The 22567-nt window shown below is 34.5% G+C and overlaps 1 protein-coding gene across 3 annotated transcripts in view; it reads left to right on the top strand.

Annotated features, from left to right (window-relative positions):
- Positions 1-22567, top strand: part of LOC137632294 (tubulin alpha-3 chain-like) — a 112580-nt gene that overhangs the window by 57358 nt on the left and 32655 nt on the right. For 2 of the 3 annotated variants that reach the window (XM_068364201.1, XM_068364200.1), the window contains 4 exons: positions 20537-20759; positions 20963-21135; positions 21542-21670; positions 22102-22301. In XM_068364201.1, coding sequence (XP_068220302.1) covers positions 20579-20759; positions 20963-21135; positions 21542-21670; positions 22102-22301 — 683 coding nt within the window. In that variant the 5' untranslated portion in view covers positions 20537-20578. Of the gene's footprint in view, positions 1-18237; positions 18262-20536; positions 20760-20962; positions 21136-21541; positions 21671-22101; positions 22302-22567 lie in introns of those variants that run through there. The other variant, XM_068364199.1, reaches the window with a different exon arrangement.

Genomic DNA, 22567 nt, shown 5'->3' with positions numbered 1-22567 from the left:
TGCCTTTGCCTTGGTGATGACACTTGCCTCGGGTAGTGAGCGCTGGTACCTTCTTCAGTCCTGGGTTTGCTTGCGATAGGATTGGCTGGATCTTCGCCTTAGTAATGCTGATAATAATATTGATTATGATAATAAAGATTATATAGTCAATGATAGAGTATGTTAAGATAATTCTCTGTAAGGGATGGGACAGTGTCCTAGAGACTGACCATATACACATGATCAGCGATCATGCACCTTCTCCATCAAGCTAAGACCAGGAAGGGCCAGACAATGGCTGTGGATGTCTCAGTTGGTAGATTTATGTATAGGCTTCCCCACCCCCTACAACGATGGTGATGTAAACACTACCAGAAACTATGAACCTTAATCGTGTCTCGTGTTTTCAATAGGCTGCCACAACCCCTATACTTCTTTTTTAACCAAAAAATTATAATGATATTAGTATTGGTAATAATGATAATAGTTATGGCTATTAATGATATATTGAGGGCATGTATTAATTTGCTTTTCTGCAATGTTTTTTTTTTTTATGAAATAGGAGTAGTGTTGTAATTTCATTCAATTAAACGCGAGCTTCCACTGAACAGTAAATTTATTTAGTAAGCATTTCAATTCCTCTTGACTGAATTTATAGATATGGTGTTTTTTAGATTCGTTCAACATTATGCCCTTTTGAAATTATTACCAGTCATTAATGAATTCTGGTTTTCAATCCTGTTGTAAATAAACAGTTGGACACCTTTACATTTATTTATTCATGGTTAATTATTATGTCTTATTTATGTCGCGTGATGGTAATTATATGTTCAGTTGTGTTAATTGCAATATGAAATATGTAAACAAATGGCGTGTTTGTTTAGGAATGAAAGAATACATAATTACCCTTGATACCAATCTTAGTGTGTGTGTGTTTGTGTGTGTGTGTGTGTGTGTAATAGTGTTTTAGAACTCTGTAAACACGTTTTTCTGTACCCCATTTTAGCCTATTGGCTCCAACTGAGAATCATGTACATGGTAGTAATTCGACTGTTGTTGATCCCAAGGTAAACATGTCAAAAGGTAAGGGTAAGATACCTCCTCTCTCTCTCTCTCTCTCTCTCTCTCTCTCTCTCTCTCTCTCGTTCGTGTGTTTGCGAACGCTCTCTTCCTCCCTCACTCGTCGTCTTTAGGGATTAAGGACCCTTACAGCTTCATTCATATTTCATTTTGGCTTTATCGATTGGCTACGATATGACTCATGGCGTGTTATTTTCCAGCCCAAACGATTTCATCATACCTTTGTTACATTTATGTTAGAATATGGTAGACATGAGGAGGCGTATTTTAACATTTTTGGGAGATGTTGAATTGTAGTATTGTGTGTGATTTTGGTAAGAGGAAATTTGAACGATTTTGAAATGTGAATCTTAGATTCACCACTAGTGTACCTATTACGGTTTTTTATCATTTTCCTGTCTTCAATTCGTTCAATTCCTGTTCTCTATTTAAAGGGATTTCGTTTATTTGTCTGAAGTTATTCATTCAGCTAAAAATATGAACATTCTATCTTTGAAAATATCCTTGTAGGAATTGGGTCTTTATTCATAAATTTATAATTGTTGATCATTTTATTTAACGCTTTTAACAAACAGAATTTAGCCACTTTTTTTTCAGGACTATAACATTTGAATAACTTCATAAGCACTGTACTAACGGAATATATATCATTATCAGTCGTTATTAGCTCACTGCAGGACAAAGATCTCAGACATGTCCTTCCTCTCGCGTCAGTTTATGATCTTTCTATGTCAGTCTTTACCTGAAAATTGTCTTAGCTCGTCAATCCATCGTCTTCTCTTCCTTCCTCTGCTTCGTTAACAATCTCTAGGTACCCATTCTGTTATTTTTTTTGTTCATTATTATCTGTCATTCTCATTATAGGTCCTGCCCCGTCCATTTAAGTTCCTTACATGTTAGAATATCCTCTATTTTAGTTTTAACTCGTATCCATGTTGCTGTTTTTCTGTCTCTTTGTGTTGACCCCATCATTATTCTTTCCATAGCACTTGGAGTTGTAACTAGCTTTTGTTCTAAGGCTTTAGTAGGACTGGAAGTTTCTGATGCATAAGTCAATAATGGTAGGACCATCTGATTAAATACTTTTCTTTTTAGAGAAAGAGGTATTTTACTTTTCATAATCTCATTTTATTTACTAAATGCTCTCTATCTCAAGCTTATCCTTCTTTTAATTTCTGTCTCCTGCACCGGGGAAACACTGTCTATCTTAAGTATGTATTTTCATTAACAATCTCAAGAGGTTCGTCTATAACCTTATTTGTTGTGTCTGTATTTCCATTGAACTTTATATATCTATCTATCTATCTATATTTATTTATATATATATATATATATATATATATATATATACATACACTGTATATATGTATATATTACTTGCTAGGCTACAACTCTTATTTGGAAAAGCAGATTGCTATAAGCCCAAGGGCTCCAACAGGGAAAATAGCCCAGCGAGGAAAGGAAACTTAAGGAAAAATAAAATATTTCAAGAACAGTAACATTAAATTAAATATCTCGCGATATAAATTGTAAAAACTTTAAACAAAACAAGAGGAATAGAAATAAGATAGAATAGCGTGCCCGAGTGTACCCTCAAGCAAGAGAACTCTAACCCAAGAGAGTGGAAGACCATGGTACAATGGCTATGGCACTACCCAATACTAGAGAACAATGGTTTGATTTTGGAGTGTCCTTCTCCTAGAAGAGCTGCTTACCATACCTAAAGTCACTCTTCTACCCTACCAAGAGGAAAGTGGCCACTGACCAATTACAGTGCAGTAGTTAACCCTTCGGATTTAGAAGAATTGTTTGCTAATCCCAATGTTGTCAGGTGTATGAGACAGTGGAAAATATGTAATAAATAGGCCAAACTATTCAGTGTGTGTGTGTGTAGGCAAAGGGAAAATGAACCGAAACCAGAGAGAAGGGTCCAGTATAGTACTGTCTGGCCTGTCAAAAGGCTAACCTACTACCTACCTACTGTGTGTATATATATATATATATATATATATACTTAGATTCTTTCATCTACACTTTAGTGCTTCAGTGAAAATAGAATCTAGTGAAAATCCTCCCTTATTAACTTTTCATTGATTTTGAAGCCTCGCCAGAATTGTCGATGGAGGTTCTTCGCCTTTCGCGAAGTAACGATCCTTGGAGCGGCCACGGAAATAGTTCAACCAGTCCTATGAATATTTCATGACGAAAAGTCCAATACTTGTGGAGTTCGTCGTCATCGATCAGACTTTGGCGCCGTAATACCTTGCTTGTCTTGTTTGCGTTTTAATGCATGACAAAAGCCACTACTTGTACTTGAAGGAGTTTGATGAGTGTCTTAGTTAGGAACTACAAAAAACTTAACCTGAACATTCGGGAGTTATATTGAGTCCAAGTGCTGGTTGTTAGATTTGAATTATGCTTGAAAGAGAGTTGGTATATTGAAGGATGAATTTCTTTAGATTCCTAATATACAACACTAGTGTACGCGATCCGTCAAAAATGACGCCTAGATATTTAAATAGATTTGCACACACGCAGATTCAGTTGGGATACCCCCCTCTTATAAGGGTATGACTACACTCCCTTTACCCGAGGAACAGAGAACACAGAGTAATAATACTTCTGCCAATGCCGCTGAGCGTGATTCGAAATATATATATATATATAATATATATATATATATATTTTAAATATACCCTTTTATAATGTTTTTGAGGTTATCATCCAGTTACAAGCTTTATATACCAACGCCCAAATTGCAGCTTTTATAAACGATGTAAAACAATCTTAACGAGTATTATTAGTGATTCGTATGCGTGCATTTACATGCTTTCTATGAATACCTGCACTTGACGTAGATATTCGTGCAAGCTACACCTCACGTTATTAATGTGGTAGTATATGAGAGAGAGAGAGAGAGAGAGAGAGAGAGAGAGAGAGCAATTTGACAGTGGGACACACTCGATCTAGACACCTTTCAGACTAATCAATATTAGGAATGAATTCGTGGCGCCTGGCAGTCTGTCTTGGACATGGCACACAAACGTAATTATAGTCCCTTTGTATATTCGAGACTTTGGGAAATTTCTCTTCACTTTTCTTTCACCAATATGGTATCGAATGAATTCTGATTTATCGAGTTGGAATATTTGCTGATAATAATGTCCGCTTCATTAGTTGTTTATTGACATTTGCAGTATATTTCTTTTTTTATCTTTCAGTGGAGGTATATTTTGTTTTTGTTTTTGTTGTTGATTTCTATAACTAATTTTGGTGATTGTATCAACATATCAAAATTAAATGCTATATACTATATTTTAATGTGACGAATTCAGAAGTGTTGGTATCATTCCATGGTAATTGCTTGAAACTACTGTAAGCATGAATTTCAGTTATTTTACGGGAAATTCTAATTTTGTGAAGGTTTTAATGTTTTTTTATAAACCTATAGTAACTCAGTTGGTGAAAGCAGAACCTCTGTTATTCCATTTATATATATATATATATATATATATATATAAGATGAACAAGTAGCTTACCAAAATTCTTATAAGACATTTCTATAGTATGGACAATATATAAATTCCAATATACTTCTGGAATACAGCCCAGCAACTCCGGGAGACTCACGGGTGAATTCCCCAACAACCATAGCAGTATTGCTTTCCTTCGTTGCAGATTCAAATTGACTGACTAAACTTATTGTAACTAAGAATCATATGACATTACTCTCCTCCCCACCATTTTTATTTTGTTTTAAATTCGTCAATAACTGTTGTATCAAACGATATTTAAAATTTGGGCAAGAAACGGGATTCTGGAATGCATTTGTTGGTTTCTCAAAAGACTAGTGTTTTCGTGAGGCCACAAATAGTGTTTGTTATTATTATTATTATTATTATTATTATTATTATTATTATTATTATTATTATTATTATTGAAATAATTAAAGTTATTATTTTTATTATTAATAATAATAATATTTTTATTATTATTATTATTATTATTATTATTATTATTATTGTGTTAGTTCATCTCTCTCTCTCTCTCTCTCTCCTCTCTCTCTCTCTCTCTCTCAAAGTAATTTTGGGCTCTTTCTCAGATGGCATTATGGTAGATGAAACTACCTCTGAAAGGAGAGCGAAGTCCATTAATGAGGTCTCTGGAGACTCGATTTCGTTCTTGGTCATAGCACCTGAAAAGGGTGAGACCTTTGGTCATATAACTTTCATTATGGGGCTTTTCTCCCTCTGCGTCCTTTTTTTATGGTACACACAGAGAGAGAGAGAGAGAGAGAGAGAGAGAGAGAGAGAGAGAGACAGAGAGAGATTGAAATATTGACTATTTTATGACGCTACTGATATCGTCAAGAGGTATTCTAAGTAACAATTTGAGAGATATGTATCCAAATGAATGACTTGGGTCAGTGAACGCTATGTTATCCTTCATATATATTTTATGCATGAACGTTGCCATGGAAATACGGAATTATATTTGCTACAGAGGGCTTTTGTAATCTATCATTATAATGTATGACCTTTTTAGTTGTGATTTATATATCTCGACTCGACATTGGCCATATATTTAATGGGATTTATATATCCTCATATATCTCGACTCGACATTGGCCATATATTTAATGCGTACCCGTTCGGTGATCTCATTTTAAAAAGCTTGTTATAAATGCAAAATGAAGTTGTAATACGTTTTTTTTTTTTTTTTTTTTTTTTTTTGTGAGAGTGCCCCTCCCGCCCCTCCCAAAACTCGAACGCCATCCATTTGACGCAAGCCTGGACTTTCCAAACGTAGCAAAACATTGCGTTGCTGGACAACCAACAAGCAGTTCTTGCATGCGATCCTCCACGCAAGAGTTCCTTTGTCACGGGAATCGTCTTGTTCTGCATTTTGTAAAGACATTTAGTAAAATTACTCGCTTTCTCTTATGTAGGATTCCTAATAATTCTTTGGTTCAGACGGTGTCCAATTATTCCCTTCCGTGCGGATAATTATAACTTGAATGTTTATGCTGGCTAAATGCTGTGCTGGAAATGTGTTTGCTTGCATGCGCGGGATGTTGAATGGCAGGAGTAATTTTGGTGTAGATAATAATTTTGGGTCTTTTTTTAGAATCCAGTTTCCGCGAATAGTAGGAATTGTTGTGTTAGTAATTTTGCCGTTGTCTTAATCGTTCATCATCTTGGCTTGTTTCTGTTTGTGTGTGGTCTTTTCCCTATACGCTTTTATTGGACGTAAATAGAAGTTGAGCGATGGTGCGTGCATGTCACTGAAAACTGTAAAATGTTTGGACTGACGTTCATTTTAGTAATATATGGTCAGCTCCTGCAGAATTCACGAAAGTTTTCGTGAGGCTGCTCACGAACTTACATAAAAACCTTTACAGATGATCATGTCTTTTACGCTTAGAAATCGATGGTAAAGATTTACGATATGTGTATGATATTATACGTTTTATAGCCATGATTATTTTTGAAGCTATTGAAAAATTAAGGGAATTAGAAATAATTCATCTTTGAAGATGATTTTTAGTCCCTGAGTAGTAAGGCCTCCTGGTGCGGAATCCCGAGAAAAACCTCAACCCAGTTATCTGATATGATCAATACTGACCCGTCTTCTCTGGCTTTCCCGTCGATGAATTTGACCTCTCTTTTACTTGCTGTCCCAGTCCACTGTCGTCTTTTCTGGATTAGTTTTATAATAAAAGGATTATGTCCATTATTGTTAAATCAAGTTATTTAATTTTAAGTAGAATAAGCATGTTTTTAATGATGTCATAAGTGGTCCTCAAAATGTTCTTCATTGATGTTATTCTTTGGGATATATCAGTTGAGTGGATAATTGCAACACACACAAACACACACACAGACATATATATATATATATATATATATATATATATATATATATATATATATATATATATATATATATATATAATATATATATGTGTGTGTGTGTGTGTGTGTGTGTATGTATGTATGTATGTATGTATGTATGTATGTATGTATACACATACTAACTGGGAACCGTTCTTCATCCGGACTTAGCTTAAAAACCCTGGTGAACCACCCAATCTCATCATTGTCTTTTGTCTTTCCACTCTTCAACTCTATAATGGCCCTCTTATGCCTTCGGCAGTCATTTTTATAAGCAATCCCAGCTGTACACTAGTTCTTTCAATTTCTGTGCCATTCGTCTCCACATCCAATAATAATCTCCATTTGCACATTTTTTCTTAAATCCGTCTGTTTATAATAACTTTTCTCTCTCCATAGTACCTTTTTATTCACTGTAATTTTCTGTATAAATTTCGGAATTTTATTATTTGCCCTTTTCGTTCTTTTTTCTTTATTACGATATCCTTCCTACTGAAAAAATACTCTTTTATTTCTTCCTCTAACTTATTTTTATTCCCTCTTCCTACCCTCTTACACCAAATGAAATTTGCAGGTATTGTTTTAACCTCTTGTCTTTAACCCAAACCACATTTTATCCTTTCTTTCCATGTATGCTCTTCTTACTTCCATTTTAAAATTATTTCAGCCATTTCTCTCCAACTTATATAAACCTCATCTTTTACATCAACCAAGTAATGATCAGATATACTGTACGTTCGACCTTTCCACTTTTCGCCAGTTCATCCTCCGTTTTGCTTTTCAATCTGCTCTTTTCCTCAGTTTTTTCATTCCCAAATATATTTATGAATATTTATCCATGGAAAGTATGTAATTCCATTATTGGATTCCTTTTATAAATACATTTATATGACCCTCTCCATTCTCATTTACTCTTAAGAATTCTTTATTTCCCAACCGTAACCCCCCCTTCTCTCTCTCTCTCTCTCTCTCTCTCTCTCTCTCTCTCTCTCTCTCTCTCTCTCTCTCTCTCTCTCTCTCTCTCTCTCTCTCTCTCTCGTTATACTGTTTAAAGGTAACAGAATGACCTGTAAGAATTATTGGAGTATAGCATTACACCTCGAAAGGTTTATGGTAGAATTTCTTTTAGTAATAAGATTAATTACATAAATACTGATAGGACAAGAATGAAATTTGAAAGTAAAAGGGACAAGTTTTGATAATATCAATAGGAAGTGTAAGGATGCTGAGAATTAGTGACATAAACGATGGATTGCTGAGTGATTAAGAACTTTCCCAATGAAAGGGAAGTATATATACATGGAAGAGGGACTACTTTGGTGTAATAGATATAAAGACAAGAAGATATTTTTTCATGATTATTTAATATCCCAATTCATAGAGTGAGAAGTCCGGGGAAGTGCGGCAGATGTAGGTCAAAAGTCGTGAGAAAGGAGAGTTTTAAAGTTCGTAAGATTTGCAAGATGTTAAAGCTGATAGTAGGTGTGATCCACGGTACAGGTTAGGAAGATGAATGGAAATCAGGAAGGTGGGGCAGGGAATGCTTTTCTTTGTAATGGAAATTAAACCAGTTACTTTGTATAGATATCTAAATTTTGATTCTAAGATGGGATAAAAGAGGAGGAACTCAATACGTGGAGCAAGAAAGTTGCCGGCGAGGAGGGGAATGTACAAATGAACTGTTAGGCCAACTCTCCCTCAAGCAAGTGAACAATGGATGTTGAATACAATTTGTAGAATGAAGATCGAAGCTATTTAGATAAACAGTTTACATAGTCTTATAAGAAGGAATTGAAGTGGTGAGATATGTAGGTATACGCGGTATAGATAAGCGTTTTCAAATGATTCGGTCCCTTTAAAAGAATGGAGGACGCTAGATCTGTGGAAAGAATATATAATGCATTGGTGTTAGGAGGAATAACGAGCTTCCTGTGTAGGTGGATGAGGCGCCCAATGTTTTAGTGTTTTTTTCTGGTCGAGGGATTCATTAACAATTTAGGAGCCAAGGTAGGGATTTATTGCTTTCTCTGGAGCTCTTCCATTTAGTGTGTTTATATATATATGATATCAGATGTAAATAAGACATGGGAAAATGGGAAGACACTCTCGCTGCGTGTGACGATAAATTTATTATTTGATTATTTTTGTTACCAATCTAGCGTTTATTTTTCATACTGTTAATTCGAGTTACCATTTAAATAAAATACATAATCCTTCAGGTGTTGGATACCATATGTCTTCATATATGAAAAAGAAATATTTTTTCGTTTTTGCAATATATAAAAGAAAAAAGGAATACCAAAAACAACCATTGCATCTGCAATGAGAGAGAGAGAGAGAGAGAGAGAGAGAGAGAGAGAGAGAGAGAGAGAGAGAGAGAGAGAGAGAGAGAGAGAGAGAGAGAGAGTCTTTTTGCTATCCGTATCATTTTTCAAACGTCGTCTTCTTTGTACCTTGTTGAGGATTGTCTTTCTGTGTTGGTTTATTTGTTTGGAGCTTCCTTGAGAAATATTATTTTGATCATTGTGACGAAGAAGTAAAATGTTTTTGCATTGCTTTCTATACATATGCGTTGTTCGACACCGTTCGGGCCTTACTGTAAATTGTTAATTTATAATTGAATAAGATATCATTTTACACTTGTAAAATTATTTTTATACACATATATGTGTATATATATATATATATATATATATATATATATATATATATATATATATATTACTACTACTACTACTACTACTACTACTAGGTAAGCTACAACCATAGTTGGAAAAGCAAGGATCCAACAGGCAAAAACAGGCCAGTGAGGAAAGGAATTAAGGAAATAAATAATCTGCAAGAGTAGTATTGAACAATTAGAATAGAATATTTTAAGATCAGTGTCAACATTAAATCTTTGCTATGTAAACTATAAAAAACTCCAAAAAGACAAGCGGAAGAGTAATAAGATAGAATTGTGACCGAGTGCACCCTCAAGCAAGAAAACTCTATCCTAATACTGTCGAAGACCATAGTGCCTAGGCTATGTAACCACCCAAGATTAAAGAACAACTGTATGATTTTGGAGTATCCTCCTAGAATAACTGCTTACAATAGCTAAAGAGTCTCTTCAACCTTTACCAAGGGTAAATAGCTACTGAACAATTACAGTGCACTAGTTAATTGTTTGGTATTCTGTGTTGTCGTGTGTCAGGACAGAGGAGAATGTAGAAAGAACAGGCCAGACTATTCGGTGTATGCGTAGGCAAAGAAAAAATGAGCCGTAACAAGATATAGGGATCCAGTGTAGTACTGTCTGACCAATCAAAGGACCCAATAACTCTCTACCGTTATACTCAACGGGTGGCTGGTGCCCTGGACAATCTACTGTGTGTGTGTTTGTATAGATCTATTATATATATATATATATATATATATATATATATATATGTATGTATATTATATATATATATATTATATATATATATTATATATATATATATATATATATATATATATATATATATATATATATATATATATATATATATATATATATATATATAGCAGCATGTGTCGCAGCTCAAGGTGAAAAAAGTAATATGATACCGCTTAATTGAACTAGGGAAATTCCTAAAAGAGTAGTTTGTCAAGACTTCATAGAGGTACCAGTTTTAGTTGATGCCAAGGATTTCACTTTCGTGACACATTATCTGTATAACCAAATTAGTACTTCTGGTAATAATCACTTGTCTATTACATGTTGCAATTGTCACGAATAAAGGCTTGTGAAAAATTCGCCGACTCAGCTTTATTTGTTCGCATCAAACTGCCGGAGAAGTTCCGTACATGCTTCATTTCACCTTATAAAAGAGCTTATGCATTTTTTATTGCAGTAACCTTAAGAGTTTTATCATTATTTTATATTCATAATAGATATTCCAAAATGTGCAACATCAACAACAACAACAACAGCAGTTACAGGTATTAAATAAAATATAAGTAGATGTTGAAAGACAAGAAACCTGGAAGCGGCTGATTAACGTTACGTTGTCATATAAAAACGAATGGCACTTATTGTATATCCACCTTATTTCCCAATATGAACCAATTCTCCTCCAATAATTAACCTTTAATGCTGAAAGGCTGTAGCAATGGCGAGAGAACAAACCTGTTGCCATAAACCGATGCTTGCCTAAGGGCTGTACTTTTCGAGGCCTAAGTTAATCCTGCTTTTCTTGACTTATTAAAATCTTTGCATGCCTTCGCTCATTTGACTTATCTGGAAGAGAACCAGTGAGAGATTCGAGATTAAAAGATGCTCCGCTAGTTGAAATGAGAGATGATTGGATTTGATTCCTGGATTTATCGAACTTGGACTATATGTATTCAGACCATTGACTCCCCCCCCCCACCCAAATACAACTTGTAAAACCCAAAAGCCATATTGGAGGAGAGTAGTGACTATGTCGGTAAAATAAAAGGATATAAAGCAAGTGCATATAGTGGCTAAAGGAACGCTTCAAAAATCCTAAAGAAATGTCTGCACTATGGGTGATGGAAGTTTGTTGTTATTGGTAGCCTACAGTCAATTCTTTTTAGTGAGGCAGATTTACACAGACTCGCAGGGAAGCCCTTTTAGTTCGGAAAAGTTTCCTGATCGCTGATTGGTTAGACAAGATAATTCTAACCAATTAGGTGGCAGGAAAATTTTCCGAGCTGAAAGAGCACCGCTGCGAGTCAGTGCAAATGCGCCCCATTAAAAATAATGAGTATAGTTACCGTTGGTGGCAGCCAGAGAGGTTTTGGAATAATTTTCCTATATGAAGATGGAATATAGAATTAATTGGGGTTCATGTAGTGTTTTCCAAGGAAGGAAAAGCTTGAAACACCGAAATTTTACACCCGGTATAATATGTATAAAAAAAAGATATGATAAGAGATTTCACTGGTAAAATTGCACGGAATCTCGTTTTAAAATGCTGAGATTTTCCGTTTCGTGTTTGAGTGGCGTATAAGATTTCAGGGGATGTGCGCCACTCGGTAATTCAAAACCGTCTGCATGGCGCTTGTCAACACCGATTTGTCTTCAGACTGACTTAGTCGGTTTCTCCGTGCTTTTTTTCTCTCTTATTTCTCAGTGCTTTCATTATGCAATATATATATATATATATATATATATATATATATATATATATATATATATATATATATATATATATATATATATATATATATATATACATACACACACGCATACATACATAGATTTAACCCTTCCCATCCCCTCCCCCTTTCCTAATAACTCCCTCTCCCCCCTGCCCGAAGAACCAAGAGAGACCGAGTACAGTAGTCATCATATTTTGGCAATGCCGCCCACTGTGACAGGAAAGTTTATATATATATATATATATATATATATATATATATATATATATATATATATATGTATATATATATATATATATATATATATATATATATATATATATATATATATATGTATGTATGTATATATATATAAAGAGAGAGAGAGAGAGAGGAGAGAGAGAGAGAGAGAGAGAGAGAGAGAGAGAGAGAGAGAGAGAGAGAGAGACTTGCTCTTTATTATATAGGGGGAGATATATGACAAAACAATGAACATGCAAGTATAGTTTCTTCTCTGCAGTTCTCTCTTTTCCACAACTGTCTCTTTCGGTTCTAATGTCAACTCCGGTCTCTCTCATTGCAAACGGAGCGCGCATGCCGCTCGACTAGGAGATAACTACTCCTGATTTTTAAAAAGAAATCTTATGTTGTCTGTGATGAAGTTCCAATTTATTTTACTTACTTACTCCATAATGAGTTTACTTTGATTTTAAAGCAAAGCTTTAAAAGTGACACGTGAATGCGAGGGACAAGGGACAGGAGAATGTCCTACAGACTGACCATATATGATTAGTACCTAAGCCCTCTCTCCATCAAGCTATGACTATGGAGAGCCAGGCAATGGCTGTTAATGACTCAGCAGGTAGACCTGTAGGCTCCCCCCCCATCCCTATCTCACTAGGAACAATCGAGTATGAGTGGTTTGAACCCCTGTCCGACAGATTGTCAGGTAGGAAAGGGACGTGGGCTGCGGCACCCTAGCATTATCAACCAAACTGCTGAATCCCTCGTCAGAATGGGAGGAGATAATAGAAGAAAAGTCCCATATTTTTTTTTTATATCGGCTAAACCCCCCCCCCCAATTGGGGAGAATGCCTTGGTAGATGGATGGATATCCCGTCGGGAATTAATTTTCACAATTCAGGCTGTTGTGTGAAAGAGTGGCAACAAATTTGGCAATGGTACACGTCACTTTCTACCCTGTGATTTATTCACGGGAATCCATAAAAAAAGGAAAATGCTAAGCCTCAGTTTGGTATATAGTATTCAACATCCCTGCGTCTCAAGCTCTGTTTGTGCATGAGTCCACATAAAAAGAAGTGAAGAGGGTGTTTACTAATAGGTGAATGTATAATGCGTTAACCCGTGTGCGTTGGTATATGACGTTGCTGGCTTCGTGGAAATGTTCTGCACAACGGTTCATCCATTATACATCTGTCGAATGCTTGATGTTGAATGTACCAACACATTACATAACATACACTTCATATATGGATATATGTGTATGTGTGCGCTTGCTTGTTGTTTTGTTATAACATTTATTGTGCTGAATATCAATACTTTCATCACAAAACCGATAAATCCTCTTTATTCTGTAATTAACTACCGAAATAGTGATGGATGTTAAGGCCTGATGAAAGTTATTGCTTTTTAAGTAAAATTGTTCACCGAACGCTCTCTCTCTCTCTCTCTCTCTCTCTCTCTCTCTCTCTCTCTCTCTCTCTCTCTCTCTCTCTCTCTATATATATATATATATATATATATATATATATATATATATATATATATATATATATATATATATATATATATATATATATATATATTAGATCAACCACTGATTTTCCATGGGCGCGAAATACCTTGAACGAAATATCTTTTTCATTGTTATGCAAACTTATTTTTGAAGCTATCAATCTTAAGGAATTTTGTTATGGTTCATAAATTACGTAATCGAAATTTTGTGGTAATTTTGTAATCAAGTAAAAATCAATCTAGCGCTTTTTCATATCTTTATCCATTTCAAATTTGATTAATCTCTAACCTTTCCTTCGAGTCCTTGAATTTAATCTTTTTAGAGACAACTAAAACTCCAACATAACGTTTTGTCAGAATATATCAGTACAGTTTTATATCTCTATCGGCTTAACCGTTTAGGAGATTTAATATTAATTTATTTACCAATAGATTACAAATCAAGAAAGAGCTCAACGTTGATTTAATCGTGAATGCTCTTTCAATCGCGTCCAAAATTGCTGATTGATTATATAGAGCAGACTTCAATCGCTCGACATTGGAGTCCACTGATCTGAAAACTGTGTAGATCTGGAGAAGCCTTCTAAGTGGGTGTGATGCGGTTTCTAGGACAGAGGAAACAGCTGATTGACAAGGGAACGAGAAGACTCACGTACAAACAAGTTGCCTCGAAGAATGAGAGGAAAGTTTGCCCCTGTGTGAAATGTGATTCTGCATAAAAATAAATAATTTGTTGATTTGAGTATAAATTTTATCGTATTACTATAAAGGATAGAATTAAAGAAATGCAACGATTTTCATGTTCACAGCTATTTTTAGTCCAAGCGGCAAACTCGGTAATAAGCATAACATAAAAGTAACTTTATTGTATTTTTGTTTTTTATTATTCTTTAATAAGAAAGTCTGTTGTCTTGAAAATGAAATAAGCTGAGAAAACTACATTTTCCTTCGCCATATATATATATATATATATATATATATATATATATATATATATATATATATATATATATATATATATATATATATATATATATATATATATAAAATGAGTGATTTTATTTTCAAATAACACTTGCTAATTTACTCTCTCTCTCTCTCTCTCTCTCTCTCTCTCTCTCTCTCTCTCTCTCTCTCTCTCTCTCTCTCTCTCTCTCTGTGAAATTATGAAGAAAACCTCTATGACTGGTAAAGAATGTAATATAAAAAATATAACTGATATAGGATGTAAAAACAAAAACAAAATCCATGACAAAAAAAAAAATCATGAAATAAGAAGATAACTATTTCCAGCAAGTCAGATGGTGTCTTCCTCTTTGTCGATCAAGGCTACTCACCTCGTCCTGGAAATGTCAGGCCTTGAGAATGGCACTGGAAGAAATGTCGTCATGCATTAACCAAAGCTCCTGTTGGTGTAGTCGAGATTCAAATACCAGATCGGAGAAGGCGTTTATAATGGCATGATTATGAGGAAAATAGTAGCCATGAGATTTTCGTTTTAACGCTACTGCATTCTCTCTAATATTTTGAAGAGCAATATAGTATTTATAGTTAAGATCTCATAAATATATGTAAATTGTAGTATTTTGTATGTAGTAAGAGTAATATGCAATTTCACCAATTAGAAATATGAAGGACTACAGGTTCATAATACATTTCTCGATCTGTCAATCAATTCTTGTGTCACGCTTACTTTGTCTTTGCAGCTCGTACATAGTAATATAAATTCCATTCAAACTTCGTATAAGAGTAGAACAAAATAATGAATTACTTAAGGGAAATCGTTCGTCTTTTGTACCGTTGTGTCTGTTCCATTTACCTGGTCAAGGCAAGTTCTTCTTTAAGGTTTAATGGACTTCATTCAAGCATATGTTGAAAATACATAAGATTGTATTCATGGAGCGCCTAAGCATAAGGGGATCAATAAAGGAATTGCGTTGCTTGAAGAGTACGTCATTGAAATGGATTAGAAAATACGCATGAAATTCTTATGCTGAAATAATGCTTTTCAAAGTTAAAAAAAAGGTAAATGTTTTTTTACCCCATTTCTTATTGGTATTGAATTCTTCATTGTCGCAACGTTATAGCGGTAATTTAAGATTATCAATATTTTATAAGCTGTTTTATAGTTTAATTTGATTACAATGCCGGAAACTAAACTCGACATATGAAGCATTTTGAATGTTCTTTTATAATTTGTTTAAATAAGTGATTTAAATCAAATACATTAATGAAATTATGTTTTGCCTTAGCTGTGTCAAGGTGGATTAATTACTGTTTAATTCCAGTGCCATAAGCCAGTAATAATTTTCATATTTCGGACGATGAGTCATAGAATCTTGATTTGTGTATGGAAAATTATTTGTCAAATAACTCAAGATGACGTCATATGTTATGACACATAATCTAAATTTGCCATTTTTATAACTATTTTTTTTTATTTCTTTACAAAATGTCTTTCTGAATATAACAACGCGTTGATATTATTTTAAATTTAGTTAGCAGTGTCCAATTCGGGTAACAGCCACACCCAACTTTCAGGGAAATAGAAGATGCCACCATATGGTGTTTTTACGCTACATGAATAAAAAAAAATAAGCAGATATCGAACATGTTGAAATAAGATAGACGAACAAATTCATTTATGGCTGGATAAGAAACTGAAAAGGTGAATAAACTTTCTTCTCTCAAGTAAATGAAGGACCAAAACATTCATGTATACGTTGACCATCAAAACTAGTAGAGATTGATATAATCATCAAAATAGTTATATTAGTTAGAATAAATTTTATCACATCTTGAGTGTACTTGGAGAGCTAGAATTAGAAAGTGGAAAATTCTAAACCAAATCCGAATTATATAAAAAAATATATTTTATAGAGTCGTCTATCGTGATTTATTCTGCAAGTTGGGTGTTTATTTTGCATGCATGTTCTTATTAGCTAATATTGCTACAGTAATATTAATTTTAACGTTTCATGTTATCTTCATTGACTTAACAACAAGAAGGACTCATAATATCTATCATTATATCAGAAATGAAATTGTTGCCATTCGAATTTCTTTCTCATTCTTTCGTTTGTAGATTATTTATTATTTTATGGAATTGTCAACAAACATTATATTATTTAATAATCTATCAGCGCAACGGATGCATAGAAACGGGTTTCTCCATTACTCGAAATTCACAAGTTAATATTTGTTTTCTTCCACATGGATTGATCACAAATTGATTAGTTTTTTTTTTCTTTTTTTAAACTGGTGTATGTAGATGTACTCGTATTGATTTCTATGGTATGGGCCAGGCTCATTAGCCTCTTGGACTGTATTCTGGAGGAATCTCACGGAATCTCACTTGCTACCTACCGGAATTCCGTCCACCCTTGAAACAGAACTTTGGCTAACATGATTTTACCATGATGCTTCTAGTAACATTAACGTGTCTTATCATTGTAATATCGATGATGACCATTATAAAAGTAAACGACTGGTGATACTTTTAGTAATTTTCGTCGCACTAGGCTGCTCATTATATTCATTAAGACCACTGAGGTATAATACTTCCATGTTTGCGACTAATTTCCTTCCCTCTGACCAATGGCTGAGAGCCAGCTACGCCCTTGTAACCGCTCCCCCTTTCCTCTTACCCTAATTGTCCCTCGTGTCTCGTCTTGCTCATTGCTTTTCCCTCACGCCTCTTTTTGACACCACTCCCCTTCATTCCTGCTTCCCCACGAAAACACTCACCCTGCGTGTTCCCTCTTAAATAATGTATAGCAACAGGCTTTGAACTGTAGGCTTCCATGCACTCTTTCTCTCATCCTGGACCGTAACAGAGTGCTCTTCCTGACTGAAACCTACCATTCCCTCGTGTATGAATTCTTGATACAGAAGTTTTAATGTGGTGTTACTGATAACTTGAGATTTAGAGACTTAATGTTATTATTATTCTTATTATAACCATTATTATTATCAAACAGACATCTGTGATTTATTCATCACATTATTCGAAGTGAGATACGATTATTTATAAGTGATGGATAAAAATATTGTAGAGTAAGAAATGTATTTTACAAACCTTTCCCCGGTAGTCAAATTCCAGATCTTTTATAGCCATGCGTTTTGTTTAAGACTAAGTGCACAAGTACAGCTGTTATCACGGAAACATTCATCGTGTTGACGCAAATGTCAATAAAAGCCAATGTAACGGAGTGGTTAGTGACAGGCTTAGGGGCTGGTGGGAACTTGGCCTGACAATTATTTAACAACCCTTAGCGTTGTCGATGTCCAGTCCCAGTCACGCGAAAGTACTCTGGATTTTGGGGTCTGCCACGGGACGGGACGCACCCTCGTTTTCTTTGACGTGGTGTGCAAGAATGTCTGGTACCTTTGGACGCATGAAGGAATAATTACTATGTGTTGGGTTAATTGAATCATTTATCATCGTTGAAGGGTGTTTTAATTGTAGGGTTTTTAATTTGCCCTGTCAGAATAAACTGATGGCCGACTATTTGATATGTTTTCATTTCTGTATTTTAATATATTTTCCTCTGAATGTTTATCTAAACCTTACTTTGTGTAAGATAACAGTGTAATCAATGTATGTTACATACGCAATGCTTCTGTTATCACTTGCTTTCAATTTGGTATTCAACCTCTGAACTTAACTTCAGTGTAATTGCTGGTAGGTGGTTGAAGTTGGTTCCCACAGTTGCACTCATGTCCTAAATGTTCTACCAGGCCCCAGCTCTTGGAAGCGACTGAATGCAGCCCATAATGTTTTTAACATGCTCCTCTCAGTTCTCACAGGCATGATTGGTTGTCACCTTCTACGGTTGATTCATGGAAACTAAACATAACAGTAATAATGGTGATAATAAAACAAATTATAGGTTATTATGGTACTTTAATGGTGGCCCACGCTATGCACAGCACATGCTTTATTGCTTGCAGAACACAAAAGCAGAGTGAGATAAAGTTTGTGAACGAAATGAGCCACGGTGAAGCAGAGACTATTTGCGTAGCAGGCAATCACGTTGCTTGTGGGCAGAGCATTATGAATATTATGGGTTACACCCAGTCACAGTCCCCAAGCATTGTGTCCTATGACCCAAATTCTACAAATCAACACATGTTAGTGATAAGTTATTGGAATTTTGATAGATAATTACTTAGGAAATTTACTTTTACGATTATAATTACCACCAATGCAAGTACAGTACCCATTTACAGTAGTATGTTTAGTATAATGTACTGTAATGTGTTTTATTAACAATGATTTAATATATGGTGTAATACAGGACTCAGAGGAGGAGTTATTGTGTTGCAAAACAAAATAGAAATATCAATTAGAATAGAATCAAGATATGTAGGAGTTGGAATTTATAACAGTTTTAAGGAATTAAGAATGTATTTCCTTTTTTCAACACCATACACTATCATCAAATTTGTTCCTGTTTTTTTTTTTTTTTTTTTTTTGTATGGGGGGGGGGGTTTAGTGATGCGAGTGTACATGTTACTCTGTGTTATAGGCATTATCTGAGTGACTTGCAGTGTCTTTATGGTCCCTATCTGCACCCACTTTTTAGCTTTCTGCCTTGTTCCTACATTATGTCTTCCTTCTTATTATGTAGCCTTTTGCCTTCTAGTTCATAGTGCAACTGCACGATTTTCTCCTGATTGCACATGGTCACGGAATCAGTTCCTTGCCCAAATTCATGTGCGTTTTTCTGTTCATGAGCTTCAACATGCAATGGATTCTCTTCATCATCTATATTGAGCCTTTTTCCAGAATTCCACATATGATAACTCTCGCTTCCCCTCTATCATCATATTCCCACCCCATCTCTGGCTTTTTTTTTTTCCAGCCTTGGATGCTACAACTCTTAAACATCCTCGTTAGTAGTAAAGTATTATTTTCCATACACACTGCAATCCCAACTCTGTATTTTTTTATCACAAAAATTAACCTCATTACAGATATATCGGAATAATTTTACCCGTAAAAAACTTTTTTTTGGGGAAATCCTCCCGTTTAACGATTTGTTTTTAGTGTGAGAGAGGATACTAATTTCCTCAGTCTTTGATATTATGAAGCAAAACACTAAAAGCTTGTATCACTGTCACTATTTCTTTTAAAATTTCATCTTCAACAATTTCCTCAGCTGTGGATTGGCTTTTTTTTTCCAGCTTTGGATGCTACAACTCTTAAACATCCTCGTTAGTAGTAAAGTATGATTTTCCATACACACTGCAATCCAAACTCTGTATTTTTTTATCACAAAAATTAACCTCATTACAGATATATCAGAATAATTTTACCCTTAAAAAACTTTTTTTTGGGGGAAATCCTCCAGTTTAACGATTTGTTTTTAGTGTGAGAGAGGATACTAATTTCCTCAGTCATTGATATTATGAAGCAAAACACTAAAAGCTTGTATCACTGTCACTATTTCTTTTAAAATTTCATCTTCAACAATTTCCTCAGCTGTGGATTGACCAATTGGTTCTTTGTTAATTGTCCTTTATGCAAGTACTGTAACCTTAAACAAATAAGGCATAAGTTTATGTAACAAAATATTGTAGTTTTCAGGTTTTACCATTGTAATACAGTATGTAGTATTGATTTACAATATACACTAATCACCGTAATAAAGGATTTGGCACTTTATTGACTACCGTTTCTTATTTCTTCACAGCGTGAGTGCATCAGTATCCATGTTGGCCAGGCTGGTGTGCAGATGGGCAATGCCTGTTGGGAGCTGTACTGCTTGGAGCATGGCATTGGCCCTGATGGTACCATACCTTCAGACAAAACTGCCGGTGATGCCGACGACTCCTTCAGCACCTTCTTCTGCGAGACAGGATCTGGAAAGCATGTCCCAAGAGCCATTTTTGTGGATCTTGAGCCATCTGTTATTGGTAAGAGAGAGAGAGAAAGAGATTTTTTACCATCTCATTATGCGGTAGTAAGTGTATTTAGTAATGTTCAGTATAAATTATCTCATCATATTAGTAAGATACATGTAACTGGAACTTTAATCAAGCAATTTTAAGAATAATAGATTATTTGGGTGCTTAGCAAACTAGGAAACATCTCGACAAGCTATTTTTTCCTATTGTAGATGAAGTACGTACTGGAGCCTACAGACAACTATTCCACCCCGAGCAGATGATTACTGGAAAGGAAGATGCTGCAAATAATTATGCTAGAGGTCATTACACCATTGGGAAAGAAATTGTTGATATTGTTATGGACAAGACAAGGAGAATTGCAGACCAGTGCACAGGACTTCAGGTGAGCCGTAGGAATGATTGCATATACAATACTGCTCTACATAGTGATGTTATTGATCCCTAATTTTTTAGAGGGTTGTGGTTTCACATTTATGTACAGTAATTACTTTGAATATTTGAGGAAGTGATCGTAATTTTTACATCTATTCTTCATAACTTTATTGTTGATTATTTTTGTCTGATGTAATTTGCATTCAACAGGAATTTTCTGATAACTTGAACTAATTTGAATTTATATAAAAACGTTGTATGGTACAGCCATGATCATTCAGAAAATAGTAGTAGTAATTTATGTGCTCGTCTTATAACAAACCAGTGACAGGCTATTGTAATGTGGGGGTAGTTCACTGCCATCTTGTCAACCTTGTAACACTTAAATTATCTGTGGTTTTCCTTAAATATTTCAGGGCTTCTTAGTGTTCCATTCCTTTGGTGGTGGCACTGGATCAGGCTTTACTTCTCTCCTTATGGAAAGGCTTTCAGTGGATTATGGAAAGAAAAGTAAACTAGAGTTTGCCATTTACCCAGCACCACAGGTGAGAAGGATTTTTCTGTCTCCTACTTAATTGTTTACTTGCTGTCACTTGTAACAGCTTTTTTCTTTTTACCATTATTGAAATTTTATTAAAATTTTATGTGTCTACCACTTGTATACTTACTGTCATGTGTAAGAGCTTTTTTTCACCATTATTCAGATTTGATTTAAGTTTTCTAAAATAATCACAATTTTAGCAACTAGCATCACAAGTAATGATAATTTTTAAACCAAATTTTTTCATGTGAAAGAAATTTTCAAGATATAGTAAATACTGTAGGTTTTAATATAAAGGCATTTAGTATAAATATTTATTAACCATATGTATGTTTAAATAGAATATAAAATGTCTGTACTAATTTTTTGAAATACCGTCCTGTTACATAGCATTCAGATTAAATATAATTTTTGTTCAATTGTGTGCTATTGCAGATCTCCACAGCTGTTGTCGAACCCTACAATGCCATCCTTACAACACACACAACCCTAGAACATTCTGAGTGCGCTTTCATGGTCGACAATGAGGCCATTTATGACATCTGCAGAAGGAACATGAGTATCGAGAGACCAACATACACAAATCTCAACCGACTCATTGGACAAATTGTGTCTTCAATCACTGCTTCTCTCAGGTATTACTGAATTTTGTTTTGTTTTATTCTAATTTGTTCTATATTATTTAAAATTTTATATTTTTCATAATTTTTTTGTAATTTAACAGAATACTATGTACATTGCTTTAGCAGCTTTTATGATTGCCTTTTAAATGCGGACTGTATTTGAACTTTTATTATACAATATGTTTTTCCCTACTTAAGGTGGTGATAAATGCTCATATTAATGGAAATATGACTAATACCCAGGCATAATTTATTAAAAAAACAAACACATGAAGTAC

Source organism: Palaemon carinicauda, chromosome 41 (assembly GCF_036898095.1).
Source record: "Palaemon carinicauda isolate YSFRI2023 chromosome 41, ASM3689809v2, whole genome shotgun sequence".
NCBI lineage: Eukaryota > Metazoa > Arthropoda > Malacostraca > Decapoda > Palaemonidae > Palaemon > Palaemon carinicauda.
This window is presented reverse-complemented; position numbering and strand designations above follow the sequence as displayed.